Source organism: Oncorhynchus mykiss, chromosome 12 (genome assembly GCF_013265735.2).
Source record: "Oncorhynchus mykiss isolate Arlee chromosome 12, USDA_OmykA_1.1, whole genome shotgun sequence".
NCBI classification, from domain to species: Eukaryota; Metazoa; Chordata; class Actinopteri; order Salmoniformes; family Salmonidae; genus Oncorhynchus; species Oncorhynchus mykiss.
Genome location: NC_048576.1, coordinates 58,272,922 through 58,292,954, shown reverse-complemented (window position 1 = coordinate 58,292,954; position 20,033 = coordinate 58,272,922). Strand labels below are relative to the sequence as shown.

Here is a 20,033-nt window from a genome sequence, read left to right as displayed (position 1 = left end):
ACTGTTTTTATTTATTTACTTTTCTGCTCTTTTGCACACCAGTATCTCTAACTGCACATGACCATCTGATCATTTATCACTCCCGTGTTAATCTGCTAAAATTGTAATTATTCGCCTACTTCCTCATGCCTTTTGCACACAATGTATATAGACTCTTTTTTTTCTTTTTTTCTACTGTGTTATTGACTTGTTTATTGTTTACTCCATGTGTAACTCTGTGTTGCTGTCTGTTCACACTGCTATGCTTTATCTTGGCCAGGTCGCAGTTGTAAATGAGAACTTGTTCTCAAATAGCCTACCTGGTTAAATAAAGGTGAAATGAAAAAAATTATAATAATCTTAAAACTAATATAAATAAAAACACAAAAATATAATAACCTTGATACTCACACACTGAACCATCATTAATTTCAACCTCAAGACCATAAGCATTCATTCAAACTGTGAGTCACCCATTTGAATTATAAACAACAACAAAAAATGATTATTGATATGAATGTTTCTATAGCATACCAATGCTTAGACTGGTATTATTACTTTCCATGAATTACATTACTGGAACAGTGAATAAAAACTATATAGGATACAACATAAGCCTCTCCAATTAAGGGAATAGATAGACTAATTAATGATTGATATTTTGTTGGTCATGTTAACTGCATAGACACTATTTATAATTATAATCTACATGTGTGATAGCCTGTGTAAACACGTATGCCTGCTTGATGAAATGGGCAGCTTTTACATTTTTATAATTTCCCAACTAGGAGTAATATTCAAAAAGATACACTGTTGAGTTTAATAAAAAAAGTCCCTTGCTAGATTTACAAAATTATGTTCGAATTTCATTATTCAGAAGACACACAAATATTACCCTACATGTAAGTCAGATAAGCTTGTCAACTATGAGGCCATAATTTAAAGGATCTTTATAAATACATTTTCTATGGTATTATATGATTATGCATTTATACAATTATAATAAAGGTTGATTCTACAGTTCTGGCAAAGCAACAATTATTCTGGGAAGATTTAAATCCCGGGAGTGAAAACAGAACTGATTGACCCTCATTTGAAAGGTTAATTTTTTTTTTTTAAGTGTTTCCTTGGGTTATATGCCAAAATTGTTTCTAAATTGTCTCGGCCACACATCTTACAAATGATAATACACAGGTTTCACATTAAACGACTGACCCACGTACCAACAATTTTGCAAAGTAATAGATATAAAATACATCCCTGCATGTTTTTTTTTCAAATGTAGACGTCAGACAATATTAGCCTGCACCTTTATTTTGCGTTTCTTTCTCTCGCCTACATTATATTGAATGAACCATTTCACATCTAGGCAGCGGCCTAATTGTATCATAACATATACTAGGCTATACTCACAAAGAAATACAACATGCATAGAATAACTTATTTTTTCCACATATGTATGCAAAATGGGACCAACGTAAGCATGCTGAACGACAACACAACATTTTACTAACTGAAGCAAAATATAAATATCAAAATTGCGTAAAATCCGTGTGCAAAGGTTGTCAGAGAGCTCATTGTGGAATCCGCAGGAGCCCTTTCTACTGCAAATATTCTAATTAAACACATGAAAATGATGGCATTATGCCCTTTTTAAATGGGGAAAGACGTCTAAATGATGTCTTGATTTGCTTTCTATGTATGCTCCCGTATCCAGTTACTGCGGTTTTGTAGTGGGACCATGGCGCATGTTTTTGTAGGCTTAGGTCGCGTCCCCTGCTCAGACATTGCATGCATCATCCAATGGTCGCGTGGCACGTCATCGACTGTACCGTCGGGCACCATATTGCTATAACATATGATGTGGTTAGCTGATCCGTAAAATACCTATCCAGGCGTGGTAAGATCTGACATACGTTGGCAAAGCCTTGGCAGAGGAACGGGCCCTTAACCTCGCGGACTTCTCTGCTCTCATGGTGCTTTCAAGACAACTGGGAACTCGGAAAAACGTAAAGTCAGTGATCTATAATGCGGAAAGACGAAGCTCGAGAAAGATACCAGAGTTTCCGACTTGCACTTCCGAGTTGGAAGATCATTCAAAACGATTTTTCCAAGTCGGAGCTCGTTTTTTTTTCAAGTTTACAGCTGGACACACAGAAGTCGGAAGTTGGAGATTTCTGAGTTCCGAGGTCCCAGTTGTTTGAACGTGGCATAAAACACTCTCCACCCAAACCTCCAGCATTCGCACGCTATTGGCTGACTGTTCGTTCTGTCACGTCCGAAACCATATAAACCTATGGGCCCGCACCTTCATTGCCGTCAAATGTATTGAGCAAAAGAGCGCAATCCCAAGAAAAAATTGTGCACTAGGCCTACCTCACTTTAAACGTATTAGAATGTCAACGACAGATCTCAACAAACTTGACACTCTTTTTTGATGATAAACGTTTAAAACGTGTGCTGGTTGTCTTATGTGTTTGTGGGCCTATTTGTAATAGTGAAGGTCTTCATATGTCGATTGGAACATCATTCGCGAATGTCACTTTCACACCCCTGTTCACTATAGCATAGGTCACTGACTAGTGTCACCAACCGCAAGACTCCAAAAGACCTGCAGACCGGTGGCGATTTTTATTTATTGTAAAAATGAACCTTATTGGGAGCTACCAGCATCATCATCTGATGCACGAGACGTTTCCATTCGTCCAGAGGTGTCATCAAGATTATCCCTACTTCCAAAACTGGGTGGTGAACCATGGCGAAGTCAACTCTGACTTCCAGATCCAGATGCCTTACTCAACGGAGTTCGGGGCCCTGGGTCCGGCGCAAGAAAGCCAGCTGGACGCTCTCTCCGCGTGCATGGGGAAGAGGAGAGCATCAGGGCCGAAGAAGGAGCGGAGAAGGACGGAGAGCATCAACACCGCGTTCACCGAACTGAGAGAATGTATACCAAATGTACCGGTAGATACGAAACTGTCCAAAATTAAAACGTTACGACTAGCAACAAGTTACATTTCCTACCTAATGGACGTGCTGGCTAAAGACACTGGGGAGACGGAGGGATTCAAGGCCGAAATCAAGAAATATGATAGAGATTTGAAACGGAAACGGGAAACGGTAGGCTGTGAACTATTTTAATAAGCAGCTTATTATTTTTGCATAGGCCTAAGATATATGGTGAAAATATTTTCCTGTTACAAAAATCTAAATTCATATTCTGCAAACTATAGCAGCATTGTAAAAATTATTTATTGGAATTAGGGTCACGTAGTCTATGTTCTGCCATCAATCTCAATTATTGTCTTAATTATTGAGTGTATTATGTGTCTTATATTACGGAATATGATGTAATATGCACCTTCGTGATTGTGGTTTTATGTTGAAACAACGTTGAGGCCATAATGTTGTAATTACTGTGTAGGCCTATTGCATTTGTTAAAATAAATTGTGTTTGTTGGCTCTGTAAGCGAAAACATTTCACAGTTTAGAGCAATCCCATGTCAGAGAAATTATACTTTGAGCTCAATTGAACAAGCCTGAAAAGGCCTATAAAGATAAACAATATAACATTATCCGACCTCTGGTTGTTAATGTGAACATGGAATAGGCCTGAGATTTTTTTTATTTAATTCAGGCCAGGTAATTTTACATTGAGTTTAAAATCAGTCTATTACAATTGCAGAGTGCTTATATCAATATTGACTACATTTTTTTATTTTATTTCACAGAACGATGGCCTGCAAGAGTCATTAGGAAACGAGAAAAAGTTCAAAGGACGGACAGGTTGGCCTCAGCAAGTCTGGGCTTTGGAACTGAATCAGTGAATGTTTTGACCTCTGAACATGCAACCCACTCAAAGACTCCGTATTCAAGCACGTCGCTGCAAGGAATACAACCACTTGTTCTCATCTACTGTATATACGTGCAAGGTTTAAATTCAAACAAGGTGGACTTGGTAAAATGCAATATTATGCAAATATTTCAACGACTGCCTATTAAACGTTTCTTTGTCATTTGTCGTCTGAGAGAACATAAATGAAAGTTGTATAGCTTAGAATAAATATTTTGGTTGTGGATAGGCCACAACGACGAACGGAGAGACTGGGATATTTGAGGTGTTTCTTTATGCCTCACGGTTATGGGGCAATGGTGTTCAGCATTATTTTTCCCGCTTTGCATTGGTCTTGTTGTAGTAGTCGACTTACTGTCGTGCTTTGTCTTGTAAAGAATTATGTTGAATCTACCTCAAATTAATGTAACCGTTCGTTTGAAATAGAAAACTAATACATTCAGCAATAACCTATCTGTTAAAAAACAATGGAACGCACAGGTTTATATTACTTCGAAATGATACCGGTAAAGGCCAACTATTGGACTATTGGTATTTGGTTTTGATAGTTTTCTTCTTATGAATTCAATGTGAAATTATATTCATAATGACTTAATTTATCACACAATCTTTAAAACGGCAATGAAATCAGTCAGTTGTTCAACACAATGATTAGGTAGGCTATACAAATCTTGATATGCATAGCTCCAGGCAATTATTAATTTGCTTTATGAGGACACATTCTTATTTTATTTATTAAAACGTTTGTTTTATGGTGATGTAGGCTTACTATATAATTTAAGGGTTTGAGGTGCAGTAGTATAAAATATGAAAATACATGCTCAAGTGTGCTGTGTCCGGAGGACAATTAACAGTGGTGGTAGGACTAAGGTTCGATCTGTATTTTTGTCCAAATTGAGTTATAGACATAGAACATGGAACAGAACAAGGCTAACTTATAGTCTACTCTAAATACCCCAATTCACGTGGTTAAGTTCAAAAGAGTACAATATTAAAATTTGCTGACATTTATACCAATGAGTGTTCGGGAACTTTTAAAGCCAACTATTTCAGAATCTAATTTTTTTTAAAGATAGAACCTTATCAAGCTCTCGATATTTCTAGCCATAATGCCATTTGTGATTTTATAGGCTATTTTCTTTCAGGGTACCCGCATTCGATGGTGTGAGCTAAAACATTTGATTGGCTCTACACGATATTTACCAAATTGAGAAATTAATTATTGATCAGTATGTCTACAGCAATCAAATGATATTATCCAAATGTAGACGAAACAAATATTTTTCAATTCACGTTTGTATTCCTTTCTGGGGCTGGGACAGATGCAGGCTATTTCGCCTGAACTAAGAGAGCGGTCTTTCGATTGAACAGTCCACAAGAAAGTAGTCCCATCAATCGATCAATCAATCAATCAATTTCAAAGTGTATCCTATGGGATATAATAATCGAATTAAGAGATGTAGGCTATTATTTCAATGGTAAACATAGTGTATATAGCCTATGAACAAAGATTTGCTTATAGGTCAGAATAATATTGGTTTGGAATAGGCTATTTGCAGAAGCCTAATCATACATGACACGTTTCACATCAGAGAGGAAAAACAATCAAATTGGCCAGAATAAATCATTATTAGGCTAAATAAAGAGGGAGAGCCACAATCTAAATCCTTATATTGTATGACTTATAACCTATGTGGTCTAACTTAGTTCTCCACAAGAAAGGGGTTCCTCGAGCAACGGTGTGCATCTGTGCGAGTTCAAGTTCAAGTTCATTGCTCATCAACCAATCATGCACAGGCAATATTTATTTGAAAAACAAACGTGTCATTCTCCAACCTACATGCCCAACATCAATGCAAACGATATAAATTCGCCTATGCGGAAACCCACTGAAAAGGTGTTGTAGGCTATTACAGTAATTAGTAGCATGCAGGAAACCTTGTATTCCACAGCCTGTGTAGGGAAATGCAAAATATATAGCCTGAGCAATGTTCTTATTTCCTGATATTGGCGCCGCAATTTTGGACATAGCCCTACTCGTGCATGGACTAAATTATTGCAGGGAGAAAGGGCTAGGCAGGCTAGACATTATTAATTGTCCTTACAAAGTCATACAACTGAATTTATTTATATATACGTGTGTTTTTAGAAACATAAAATAGACAGTATCATAAAAGTATAGAGGTTTAAGTCCTGTGACCTGCATAGAGCGGTAGGTAGGTAGGCAGGTCTAGTCTCGTTTCTGCTCGACCACTAGATGCTGCTGGACACCTGGTGGTGGATCTAGTAACACAGAGCAGCCTGGCCTCCGGGCAATTCATATGATTTGGGGCATTTAAAAAAATATATCCCTCCATTTAGTAAAACTACTTAAGTCCGCTACTCCATCTATGGTTGAAAAAGCATGAAAGGAGAGAAGTTTTATCCAGTCTAATTCCATCCACCCACTAATCAGAAAATGTAATGACTGCCCCACAATAAACAAAAAGACAAGCCATTATGTACAATACATTTATTAAAAGCAATAAGCAGCCATATTTAAATAAATGTGTCTTATATAATACAACAATTGGGTTACGCAGCACAGCCAATATTCTAAAACATAGGAGGGAAACAAGAGGGAAATCTGGCACTACAAAGCTACAAGCAAAAACAAAGCCATCCATAGTTCAGCAAATTACATAGACATGACTAATTGATGGTGTAAGATGGAAAACAGTAGACATAACTTATTACTTAAATAAGGTCTGGGACAGAGAACCTAATCAATACTAAGGCATAGCATCATCTGTGAAGAGACCACTGACAAACAAAACAGCGAGCACACAGCAGTGTTGAAGTGAACAAAACCCCAAATAGTGACTAAGGGAAAGCAAAAACATATTATATATTTATTACAACTCCCATCTTCAACCAGCGACTAGAAGCGGTACGTAGTGTTATCGTGTGGTTGTGTGCCCACGAGACACATCATTTCAACACTGTGCCAGGAGAGGAAATAGACTTGACAGCTGAGGGTGACATGATTCCACAGAAATACATTGCAATGGAATAGAACAAATGTATTGTGAACACGAAGGCAAAGTCCAGCCAGTGCTTTGGGTGCTGCCCTGAAAACTATTTAGGTGGTTCAAATATGGTTCATTGAGCTCAAGTTGAGACGTTCTACGTGTTTGTGTTAGTACAGCAACAATTCTTCTGAAATAATATAAGAGTAGAAGTAATAATAATGCATTTTAAACCCCTAATGAACAAGTTCAATTAATTGCTTTAAATTAGTCTCAAAAGCTGAAACCATGAAAATGAATACAGACTGAAAGTTACTTTCCACCAGAGACAACTTCACAGAGACCTGACAATCAAAGATGAACTAAAGTACTGACATCTCACAAAAAAGTAGAAAATGTAGTAAAGAAGAGTCAGACGTAATATTTCCACCAATACTTGAAAAGAGCTTGGTGTTCACTGAGACGCCATTTCACTCTGCAGTATGTGTGTGTTTCAGTGTATTAGACGGGAAAGAGCAGGTCAAGTCAATGTAAAAAAGGGTCAGGGCCAAAATGCTGCATCATTCAACTTCAGTCTTCCCATGTATATCATACCACTGGATGAGTATTATAAAACTGGGTTGTTCGAGCCCGGAATGTTGATTGGCCAACAGCTGTGGTATATCAGACGTACACCACGGGTATGACAAAACATGTATTTTTACTGCTCTAATTACGTTGATAACCAGTTTATAATAGCAATAAGGCACCTCTAGGGTTTGTGTGATATGGCCAATATACCACGGCTAAGGGCTGTGTCCAGGCACTCCGCTTTGCGTCATGTATAAGAACAGCCCTTAGCCGTGGTATATTGGCCATAGACCACACCCCCTCGGGCCTTAATTGATTAATTCTAGTTGGACACCAGAAAATGTGCAACGCTTCCCAAAACCTTATCCACCATCTTTTCATTCACAAAATGCTCCATGACCAGTTTATTGAAATATTATGTTTGCACACACTCTGGTTGGACACAAGCCTTTCTTCAAGTTCTTAACGGTCCATGCAAAATACAAACAAATCTTTAAGGCAGTTCTCAGAAATTGCATTCTATCGTGTTGCTGATATCTTCATACTTGTCGTGTTTTGTACATATCGGCATATTCACATTACAGAATTACATCACCCTGCGGAGAGTCTTGACAACAGTCTGAAATCAGATTAGCCCGCCTGGCGGAAACACCTCATCAAACACACGTGTTCATGTCCAAGACTTATTGGTGGCCTTTATTCCAGCTGTTTGCTGCCCTCTGATTTCTGGTCCAGTCGGCTTTTGCTGCTCTTCACCATATAAATAAAGTATGTGAGAGTCTCCTTCTCGTTCACGGGGATATTCCGGAAGTGGCGACTGACAGTCTGAAAACAAATAACATTGCATTGAGGCCAAAATCATTTAGTTATCACAGAGAAGAACTACATTCTATCCAAAGTGGTATGCAAGACAATAGAGATGTAGAGGTCAGTTTAATCAGTCTATTGATTGAACTTCCAGTTGTTTTCTCCCCAATTTTAATAAGAACATTGTGGTGAGGATTAGTGGCATGGTTAGGGGCACAACTTTCACTGGGGACACCCCCCCCCTCTGAATGTAAATGTTTCCCCCTTCCCAGTTCTTTCATTGGAATGTAATACAAAAAAACAAAGGCACAGGTGTGCTTTAGGACCATGCGGATGCCTCCGAGCGGTCGGGTAGGCTGTTGGGAGCGTTTATCCTACAGGATAAATGAAATAAAAAACTTTCACTTCTAAAACCAAGCAAGACCAACAAAGACCAAGTGTGATCATCGGTCTGGTTAAAGGGATACTTTGAGATTTTGGCCCTTGATCTACTTCCCCAGAGACAGATGAACTCCTGGATACCATTTTTATGTCTCTGCGTGCAGTTTAAAGCATCCTTTTAACTCCCAACCAAATCAATGACCAGAACTCCATGTATAAATTCATGTATAAACCCAAACAGATTATTTGATTGAAAATAATAAACGTGAAGGGAAATAAACATCCTCTATGTAGTCACGAGTTATGAAGGCAGTCAAATTCCATGTGACCGTTTAGTCACAATAATTCAGCTTCTCCAAGCTCTGATGCTGCTGATGGTCATAAGTAGCCTACCAAAAACTGCCTTGTACTCAGCACTCTATATTCCCTCTAATCACTCTGACATCAATACAAGTCTAATCAAAAATCTAATCCAACACTTCATGAGAGCCCATTAGCTTATGTTGCACAACATAGGCTATGCAATTGGGCTATAAAATAGAATGATGGACTCTATTAAAAATAGGAGGATCCTATAGGCTAAGCCTACTATATTTATTTCTCAACTTTCTTAATATTAAGCACATTGCTTGTCTTTACAACAGGAGTATAGGCTATCTGACCGGCATGATAATGAACCACGGGAAAAGTGTCCTCCATTTGCTATTTAAGTGCATAGATGACATGGATTTATTGTGATGGTGTAGGCTATATGACATGGATTTATTGTGATGGTGTAGGCTATATGACATGGATTTATTGTGATGGTGTAGGCTATATGACATGGATTTATTGTGATGGTGTAGGCTATATGACATGGATTTATTGTGAAGTTGTAGGCTTTATTACATGGATTTATTACTGTATGTAGATGTTCCAAAGGTCTGCATCAGTGGCTTGTAAGTTGTGTGGAAGCCAGGAGATGCTAAATTTGTTTATGTTCATTAACGTCAATTACCATGAGACCGACAATTATTTGATTTGCTTGACAATCACCGGCTGACTAAATTGTGACTGCCACAGCCCTAGTCTCACCCAGCTCCATTCAGGGCTGACAGTTCCACTCAATGGGGGCAGCACGTAGAGAGCAATAATTGTTTGGACCTGTTGACTTGTGCTTCATTAATGACATGACAGGCTCATTAACTTCTTTGGGACTGGGGGGCAGTATTGAGTAGCTTGGATGAATAAGGTGCCCAGAGTAAACTGCCTGCTACTCACACCCAGTTGCTAATATATGCATATTATTAGTAGATTTGGATAGAAAACACTGTTTCTAAAACTGTTTGAATGATGTCTGAGTATAACAGAACTCATACGGCAGGCAAAAACCTGAGAAAAAAATCCAACCAGGAAGTGGGAAATCTGAGGTTTGTAGGTTATCGAAGATAGTGGGATATTGGTCAAATGGCACTTCCTAAGGCTTCCACTAGATGTCAACAGTCTTTAGAACCTTGTTTGAGGCTTCTACTGTGAAGTGGGGGTGAATAAGGGCTGTTTGAGCCAGGTGTCTGGCAGAGTGCCATGAGTTTGTGAAGCGCGTTCACGTGAGAGTTAGCTCGCGTTCCATTGCTTTTCTACAGACAATGGAATTCTCCGGTTGGAACATTATTGAACATTTAGGATAAAAACATCCTAAAGATTGATTCTATATTTCGTTTGACATGTTTCTACGAACTGTAATATAACTTTGTCTGAACTTTCGCATGGACTTGCCGGCACGTCGTGATTTTGGATTGTGTACTAAACGCGCAAACAACAAGGAGGTATTTGGACATAAATTAGGGACTTTATCGAATAACTCAAACATTTGTGGAACTGGGATTCCTGGGAGTGCATTCTGATGAAGATCAAAGGTAAGTGAATATTTATAATGCTATTTCTGACTTCTGTTGACTACACAACATGGCGGATATCCGTTTGGCTGTTTTGTTGTCTGAGCGCTCTACTCAGATTATTGCATGGTGTGCTTTTTCGGTAAAGCTTTTTTGAAATCTGACATAGCGGTTGCATTAAGGAGAAGTTTATCTAAAGTTCCATGCATAACACTTGTATTTTCATCAACACTTGATGAGTATTTCTGTAAATTGATGTGGCTCTCTGCAAAATCACCGGATGTTTTGGAACTACTGAACGTAACGCACCAATGTAAACTCAGATTTATTTGATATAAATATGAACTTTATCAAACAAAACATACATGTATTGTGTAACATGAAGTCCTATGATTGTCATCTGATGAAGATCAAAGGTTAGTGAATAATTCTCGCTATTTGTGCTTTTTGTGACTCCTCTCTTTGGCTGGAAAAATGGCTGGGTTTTTCTGTGACTTGGCTCTGACCTAACATAATCGTTTGTGGTGCTTTCGCCGTAAACATTTTGAAATCGGACACTGTGGCTGGATTAACGAGAAGTTCACCTTTAATATGGTGTAAAATACTTGTATGCTTGAGGAATTTTAATTATGAGATTTCTGTTGTTTTGAATTTGGCGCCCTGCACTTTCACTGGCTGTTGTTGAGGTGGGACGCTACCGTCCCGAATATCCCAGAGAGGTTAATGGAGGTCTAGGCCTCTACCGCCTGGGGAAACATTTCATTTATTGCACACTCGTAACTGTCATAGCCATCTTGCTAGCTAACTTAGCTAGCTCAATCAATCAGTATTTTTCTGTGCTATGACACTTATTAAAGCCTTGAATCTCATAGGGGCCCCTGTCACCACTGGTCATCTAGCTAGCCACATAACCAGCAGGGTTGCATCGGTTTCCATTGGACTAGAGCTAATGCTAGTTGGCTAATGCGAGCTGATAATCACGTTGCAGCCTATGCTGACTAGCATTGCTAATATACTAGCTAGCTAATGCTGGGTCCGCAAAAATCAAGTAAATGCTACTGAACTCAGGACAAAAATCACATTTCCACATTGTAGTGGCTATTGATGTTCTGGTTGTTTGTTTTTTTGCTTAGTGACATTGCGAATATCATATTTTTGTAATTTAACTATAAATTTAACTACCGGTATGTACAGTGCATTCCGAAAGTATTCAGACAGTTTCCCTTTTTACACATTTTATTACGTTACAGCCTTATTCTACAATGGATAAAATAATTTCTTACCCTCAATCTACACACAATACCACATAATGACAAAGTGAAAACAGGTATAGATTGTTGCAATTTTATAAAAAAAATAAAATAGAAATACCTTATTTACGTAAGTATTCAGACCCTTTGCTATGAGACTTGAAATTGAGCTCAGGTGCATCCGGTTTCTATTGATCATCCTTGAGCTGTTTCTACAAAATGATTGGAGTCCACCTGTGGCAACTTCCTTTGGATTGGACATGATCTGGAAAGGCACACACCTGTCTATATAAGGTCCCACAGTTGACAGTGCATGTCAGAGCAAAAACCAAGCCATGTGGCCGAAGGAATTGTCCATAGAGCTCCGAGACATGGTTGAGGCACAGATCTGGGGAAGGGTAACAAAACATTTCTGCAGCATGGAAGGGCCAAGAACACAGTGGCCTCCATTGTTTTTAAGAACGGAAGAAGTTTGGAACCACCAAGACTCTTCCTATAGCTGGCCGCCCAGCCAAATTGAGCAATTGGGAGAAAAATTGGGAGAGAAGGGCCTTGCTCAGGGAGGTGACCAAGAACCCAATGGTCACTTTGACAGAGCTCCAGAGTTCTTCTGTGGAGATGGGAGAACCTTCCAGAAGGACAACCATCTCTGCAGCACTCCACCAATCAGGAATTTATGATAGTGGCCAGACGGAAGCCATTGCTCAGGGGAAAAAAGGCACATGACAGCCTGCTTGGAGTTTACAAAAAGGCACCTAAATGACTCAGACCATGAGAAACAAGAGTCTCTGGTCTGATGAAACCAAGATTGAACTCTTTGGCCTGAAAGCCAAGAGTCACGTCTGGAGGAAACCTGGCACCATCCCTACAGTGAAGCATAGTGTTGGTTGGCAGCCTCATGCTGTGGGGATGTTTTTCAGCGGCAGGGACTGAGAGCCTAGTCAGGATTGAGGGAAAGATAAACAGAGATCCTTGATGAAAACCTGCTCCAGAGCGCACAGGACCACAGACTGGGACGAAGGTTCACCTTTCAACAGAACAACAACCCTAAGCACACAGCCAAGACAATGCAGGAGTGGCTTTAGGACATGTCTCTGAATGTCCTTGAGTTACCCAGCCAGAGCCCGGACTTGAACATCTCTGGAGAGACCTGAAAATAGCTGCGCAGCGACGCTCACCATCCAACCTGACAGAGCTTGAGAGGATCTGCAGAGAAGAATGGAAGAAACTCCCCAAATACAGGCATGACAAGCTTGTGGCATCATACCCAAGAAGACTCAAAACTGTAATCGCTGCCAAAGGTGCTTCAACAAAGTACTGAGTAAAGGGTCTGAATACCTGTGTAAGTGTTATTTTTTTTGTATTTTATAAATTTACTAAAATGTCTAAAAGACTTTGAATTGTCATTATGGTGCATTGTGTTTAGATTGATGGGGAAAAAACTATTTAATCCATTTTAGAATAAGGCTGTAGGGTAACAAAATGTGGAAAAAGTCAAGGGGTCTGAATACTTTCCGAAAGCACTGTATCTAATCCGGTTTTCGCATGAGAAAATGAGCGAAGTCCCAAATTCCCGGCGAGATACTGCGACACACACTTACGGATACGAAGTCTCAGAAATAAAAGATCCGGTCACGGATTAGGAGCCACTCCCTTTGAGGATACTGGAGTTATTAGGAGAGGAGAATGACTTTGGATAATTGCCCTAATGAAATCCCAAGACAGAAGTTGACTCTTTTAGAGCTGAGTCCTTCTGAGACAGTTTACCAAGTTCTTTAGATGGGCTACTAACTAATGAACAAAAATATAAATGCTACATGTGTTGCTCACCATTTTTCATGAGCTGAAATAAAAGATTCCAGAATGTTCCATATGCCTCAAAAGCTTATTTATCTACAATTTTGTGCACAAATCTGTTTACATCCTTGTTAGTGAACATTTTCCTTTGCCAAGAAAATCCAGCCACCTGACAGGTGTCATATCAAGAAGCTGATTAAACAACATGATCCTTACACAGGTGCACCTTGTGCTGTGGACACTAAAGGCCACAGGTGTCTCAAGTTGAGGGAGAGTGCAATTGGCATGATGACTGTAGGAATGTCCACCAGCGCTGTTAACGTTAATTTCTCTATCATAAGCCACCTCCAACGTCATATTTGAGAATTTGGCAATACATCGAACTGGCCTAACAACCGCAGACCACGTGTAACCACACCAGCCCAGGACCTCCACATCTGGCTTCTTCGACGGCGGAATCGTCTGAGACCAGCCACCCGGACAACAGATGAAACAGATGAGCATTGGTGTTTGTAATAAAGCCCTTTGTGGGGAAAAACGATTTGGCTGGGCCTTGCTCCCAAGCGGGCCCATGCCCTCCCATGTTTGTGCCCCTGCCCAGTCATGTGAAATCCATAGATTAGGTCCTAGTGAATTCATTTCAATTGACTGAGTTCCTTATATGAATTCTAACTCAGTAAAATGGTTGAAATTGTCACGTTTATATTTTTGTTATATATATATATATTTTTTAAACTAACAGGATAGCACTGCTGTATAAAATCAGTAATGTAAGATTTTTTAAAGCCTGCCTACTATCACTGTGGCAATAAACAAATGAACTGTTTGTCATTTGGATATGTTGACACGAAGCAGTACAAGCCATAATTAGGTTATAATAATAAGCTTATTTAGACAAGGAATGAGATTGCAAGAGGGACGCGAGTAGTTTCTCCTGCCTGTGGGTCTGGCGCTTTCTACTCTACTAGCCAGCTCCCCTTTGGGCAAGATGTCAGGCGAAACTGGTTTCGCAAGTTGCAGTTTGTTTTGGATAGCCGCTGGGAGACTTGGCATCAAAACGGACCATTGTATTTATTAGTCCAGTATTATGAAGTACATCAGATTACAAAATGCGAAAACTCCATATAGGACAACAATATATGAATACATTCATCAAAGTAAAATATTGTGCCTGGTGCTTGTCTTTAGCTGGAATAGATACCCCACTGCAGTGTACACTGTTAGCGGTCTATGACATACTACAAACATATTACTGCTGTAGGCCCTGTGGTTAAAAATACATTTAAAAATCCCATGACAAACTTAAGTTGATCTCAGATAGATTGTCTAGGGGCAAGTGACCCTCCCCTTTCATGTAAGAAAGTCATGACCATCATACTTTTAGAGAAAGGATCATTTTGTACATGTGTTTAACAGAGTTAGACAAACTCCAGTTCCCTTGCCTTGGAGGACCGGGGTCCTCCCCGGGATCATTTTTATGCAGAAGGGCTGAGAAGCTCTTAAAAAAAAAGAAAAAAAGAGGACATTCTAGCCATTAATGAACTATTAGATAGCCATAAAAAAAGTATATTTTAATTCTGTGGGCCAGAATAAGGCTCTCCTCACTTTTCAGTTCGCTGCAGCTAGCGACTGGAGCGAGCTGCAACACACACTGAAACTGGACAGTTTTATCTCAATCTCTTTATTCAAAGACTCAATCATGGACACTTACTGACAGTTGTGGCTGCTTTGCGTGATGTATTGTTGTCTCTACCTTCTTGCCCTCTGTGCTGTCTGTTCCCAATAATGTTAGTACCATGTTGTGTTGCTACCATCATGTGTTGTCATGTGTTGCTGCCTTGCTATGTTGTTGTCTTTAGGTCTCTCTTTATGTAGTGTTGTGTTGTCTCTAGTCGTGATGGGTTTTTGTCTTATATTGATATTTGATTTTTAATCCCTGTCCCCGCAGGCCTTTTGGTAGGCCGTCATTGTAAATACGAATTTGTTCTTAACTGACTTGCCTAGTTAAATAAAGGTTAAATAAAATAAAAAATAAATAAAATATTGTTTCTGCAATGAGAAATTACCATCTTCAGCGAAGGTACTACGAATTTCATGGACTATCACAATAATTTTTTGGAGATTGTAGAGAAAACCGCTATACGAACGCCTCTTTTTGGTGAACGTCAGGAATCGAACATGTGAAAGGGCCATTCATTTGGCTCCCTGATTCGCATACTACTAGTATCTTCTCTGAAGATGGTCATTTCTCATTGTGCAGAAACAATATAGTGAGGAGAGAGCCTTATTCTGGTCCACACTTTTTCAGTGTATTAAAATATATACTTTAAGGCGATCTAATAGTTCATTAATGGCTTGAGCAGTCAGCGTCAGGAGGAAGGATAGAGAAGAGGTGTGGCTCCTGCAACTTGAATGCGCCTCAAAAGGAATATATGTATCTCGCATAGAACACAAGTTGACTTGGTAAATAGGTAAACTATTCTACTATGGGGTTGTGTGAGTATGTTTAAATATGTTTTAAAAGTTGCACACAGCGTAACAGAAAATAACATATTTGAGAACACACTTATTTGGGAATATATTTCATAGAACAGACATGCTTCTGTAGTAGGCTACATCATATCCAGAGATGTTTATTGCGGATCTACACTGACCTCAAAAACAAAAATCCGTCGCAGTAAAGGAGAACTTCAACCCCTGTGTAGAAATACTTGTCTTTCTTGCACTTGTAGAAAGATGCCACTCAAGGAGTAGAGAAATAAGTGCGGTAGCAATGGAAACCAGGGACCCCTCAAAATTGCTGCATTTCTTACTGGCACTTGTTTCACTAACATTTGTTTTGCTTGCAGTGACTGTGATATGTGGTTGTCTAAACCCATCTTAGTTGAATACACACTAAGTCGCTCTGGATAAGATTGAATGCTAAATGACTCGAGTGTAAATATTGGCCTACCTCAGCCAGTTGGGCCTTGTTCAAGCCAGGTCTGGTCTGGAGCTTGTAGTGTCTCTTGTAGCGTCTCAGCGTGTTCACCTGAAGCTGGAACAGATCCACCTAACATCACAGAGACACGCATTGTGAGGACAGAGTGGTGTGCCATCCATTAAGCGTTGAATATCTTACTGCTCTCTATCAATTGTTTCACACAAAAGAATGCATAGAACTGTCATGCTATTGGGCCTTTTCATCAACAGTCATCTTATGTTCTTTTTCATATCTATTCAACTTGATGTTTTTTCTTTTTCAATGAGAATCAGTGACATTCTTCAGAGACAGATGATTTAAAGGGAGGACAATGGGCTCGTTTCCCCTGCTTTTACCTCTGGCACCTCCACATCATGATCAGGAGACTCCCCTCCGTCGTCACTCGTCTTCCTCTTCCGTTTGTTACGGACACTCTGGATGAAGTTTTTGTGGAAGTCGCATATGTAGAGGTGTCGGACCTAAAATAAGAGGAATAAGAGTGTACAAAACATTTCCCATTACATAGAATTTAGAAGAAAAAGAAACGCACACCTATTTGGGCGAGGTGCTGGCTAGCGGAGTAGAATACTTGAAAATAAAAGAGAGCCGCCCACTCTAGGAGCTCAGATGCAAAAATGTAATTACCAACGTTTCGACAGCCAAGCTGTCTTCATCAGGGTATAAAAAAAGGTGAAAGCTATGATCCCTTATTGATGTCACTTTCTAAATTGCTTCAAATCCATTTAGATGATGGGGGACAGAATCATCCTCTGGAATAACGCACATGCTTGGATAATAATTACAAAATCAGCGTCTCATGATACCCGTCCAAATAGGGCCACAAACATAGCAAAGAATAAGCTTATCAGCATAGAGTGCACCACATCATCCCATGGGATCAGTCAAGGCTGCACACTGCAGAAACATCACTGAACTATTATAGTTCCTACACATCACCTCCTATACTCAAACAAAGTAGGCCTTTTATAGGCAAATGGGCAGCATCATGTTCATGTCAGTCCTCCAGAACGCAAATGTTGTCTTCCTAGTAGGTCTCCGCAACAGTATAGTGAGGTTGTGAGTATGTGTGCACCGTGTTTTGGGAGGCCAGCAAGAGTCGACTCTTTTCGACTCCAAACATACTCGTGCACCACTAGCTATGCAGGGTGAACCCAAATAGTCTATCCGCAGACTGCGGTTCTAAACATGCCGCGCCCACTGCCATTGGGTTGTTAAGCGCCGTCTCTGACACACCAGAACAGTTCTGTGGCCGTAATGCACCAACGTTGGAAACCCCCACAGAAGAAGAAGGCTGCTTGGTTAGCTAGGACACCCCCGTAGACAGTGTTCTTCGCCACCGCCTAACCGAGCACTCTTTTACCGCAATTCTATTAATGTTACAGCGAGGGAAGTAGCTAGTTTGTGAGCCAACCCGAAACTCGCTAAACGTTAAAATCTGCGGAGAGGAGGCGAAGGACACTGCCGGTCGCCTGGCTAGCTAGCAGCATAAATGGCAGTGGGCGCGGGATGTTGGTGGACCTTCTCGATGAAACAGCCAAGGATTGGAGGTCCTCCTTGTTTGATGTTCCACAAACTAATCCAAATGAAGCCATTAGCAATCAGAGAAATCCAATGTTCCGTGATTAGGACATAATAGATAAGTGTGGCTGAATTTGCCAACAAGCTGAACGCGTGCGCGATTAGCACATTATTGCCTAGCAAACTGTCAGTGGGAATGTCTACGGGGCTAGCTGGCTACCTCGTCTCATAGTTGGAACAACTAGTTAGAAATACACACTTACACTTTTGTCGATGTCCAGCTTTAGTTTTTTCTGCGATATGCTTTTCTGGATCCGCTTGCTGAAGGAAGCGTTTCCAGCTGATCGTCCGCAGCGCTCACCGTCCTCAATCAAACAACAAGTCTGGCCGTAAAACGGTGGAGCCGGAGGTCCATCGTGACTGTCTTCTTCTGTGCTGAACCCGTTCATGATAGTTGGGTTGGGGATCTTCTTGTAAAGCCACTGAGAACGTTCTGTCGTCCTTGAATGGCCACTTTCTTCTACAGACAATCGTTATCGTCGTAACTGATTTTATATTAAACCAATGCGAAAAGGTAATGAAAGGACACTGTACTGAGTTTCGTCGTCAAGCTAGGAACCCATACCACAATACAGGCTAGAATGTCAAGAAAGAGACAGGACCTCAAGGTGGCTTGCTAGCTAAGTAGCTACTGCTAGCGAACGAAATTCCTAAACTGATAACACGCAACCGTTACTTTTCTATCATTCGTACATATAGCGCTAAAACGGTGCACATATCACACGAAATCGGAACACTTCAATCGTCTTTCACTGATTAAACAATTTTGAAGACATCACGTATTTCATAGACTTCACCTCAACAGCCGCGGTAATTCTTTCAGAATAGCTTGTACAATGAACACGTCCTGCTACTGCAGCGGAAGGGATCACTATTGGTCATTTTCTAATAGAGGCGGGATTAGTATGTTTGTATTGCTCTTCGGTTGGTTAAAATGTATGTACATCGTCCAAATGTTGCTTCCTGGATCACGATGCGTTTTTGTTTTGTATGAAAAGATGAGTCTGAAACGGCCTCTGTGCTCAACTGTGTAATCTTCATACTGACAAACATAGACATACATTTCTTTATGTGCATTATATACGGATAGTATAACAATACAAAATATGTAGTAGCGTAATAATGTTATGACGTACTGTAAGTGCCTTAATATGTTTGCAGCCCAGGGAGAGTAGCTGCTAATGGAGATCCTTAATACAAATACTGTACAATGATAGTCTAGTCAGTATGTTAGAGTAAAACAAGGGGTAATATATGTATGTGTTGTAGTTGAAAGGCCTGTAAATTTAAAAATGGATCATTAAATATAGTTAAATTACATTTTTTCACATTTCCCAAAATCTGGTCACATTACTTCAAATTCACATGCATGTTGCATTCTTTTGCAACCAACAGGAGCCAAAGTGCAAACTTGAGGGAATTTTTGCAAAACTTTCCATGTGTAAAAACGGAAAACTCAATAACAAGTTATTGGTATGGAATAATTAGTCTAACAAAGTACCGTGCTTTCGGTCAGCTCCCAATGACAGGCCTGTGAGGCTAAACTTGTCATATTACGCCATCTACTGGTTATTCAAAAACATAGCACATGGTAGGTAGCCAGGTCAGAAGCACAAACTACTATCAAAACAGCCTCCCGGGTGGCGCAGTGGTTAAGGGTGCTGTACTGCAGCGCCAGCTGTGCCATCAGAGTTCCTGGGTTCGCGCCCAGGCTCTGTCGTAACCGGGAGGTCCGTGGGGCGACGCACAATTGGCCTAGCGTCGCCCGGGTTAGGGAGGGCTTGTCTCATCGCGCACGGACTCCTGTGGCGGGCTGGGCGCAGTGTGCGCTAACCAGGTGTTTCCTCCGGCGCATTGGTGCGGCTGGCTTCCGGGTTGGATGCGTGCTGTGTTAAGAAGCAGTGCGGCTTGGTTGGGTTGTGTATCGGAGGACGCATGACTTTCAACCTTAGGCTC

General features: G+C 40.3%; 2 protein-coding genes across 2 annotated transcripts; one reads left to right on the top strand and one right to left on the bottom strand.

The window, feature by feature from the left end:
• The first annotated feature begins 2,284 nt into the window (after nucleotides 1–2,284).
• LOC110537849 (heart- and neural crest derivatives-expressed protein 1) lies at nucleotides 2,285–3,992 on the top strand. Its single transcript, XM_021624274.2, has 2 exons — nucleotides 2,285–3,096; nucleotides 3,708–3,992. Exons 1-2 carry the CDS (start codon nucleotides 2,626–2,628, stop codon nucleotides 3,801–3,803), a joined length of 567 nt encoding a protein of 188 aa, XP_021479949.1. The 5' UTR covers nucleotides 2,285–2,625; the 3' UTR covers nucleotides 3,804–3,992.
• Nucleotides 3,993–6,326: 2,334 nt separating this feature from the next.
• On the bottom strand, nucleotides 6,327–18,937 carry LOC110537848 (histone deacetylase complex subunit SAP30L). The gene is made up of 4 exons (XM_021624273.2): nucleotides 18,281–18,937; nucleotides 16,835–16,957; nucleotides 16,470–16,568; nucleotides 6,327–8,232 (listed from the first exon to the last, which is right to left on the bottom strand). Exons 1-4 carry the CDS (start codon nucleotides 18,464–18,466, stop codon nucleotides 8,104–8,106), a joined length of 537 nt encoding a protein of 178 aa, XP_021479948.1. The 5' UTR covers nucleotides 18,467–18,937; the 3' UTR covers nucleotides 6,327–8,103.
• Between the last annotated feature and the right edge of the window lie 1,096 nt (nucleotides 18,938–20,033).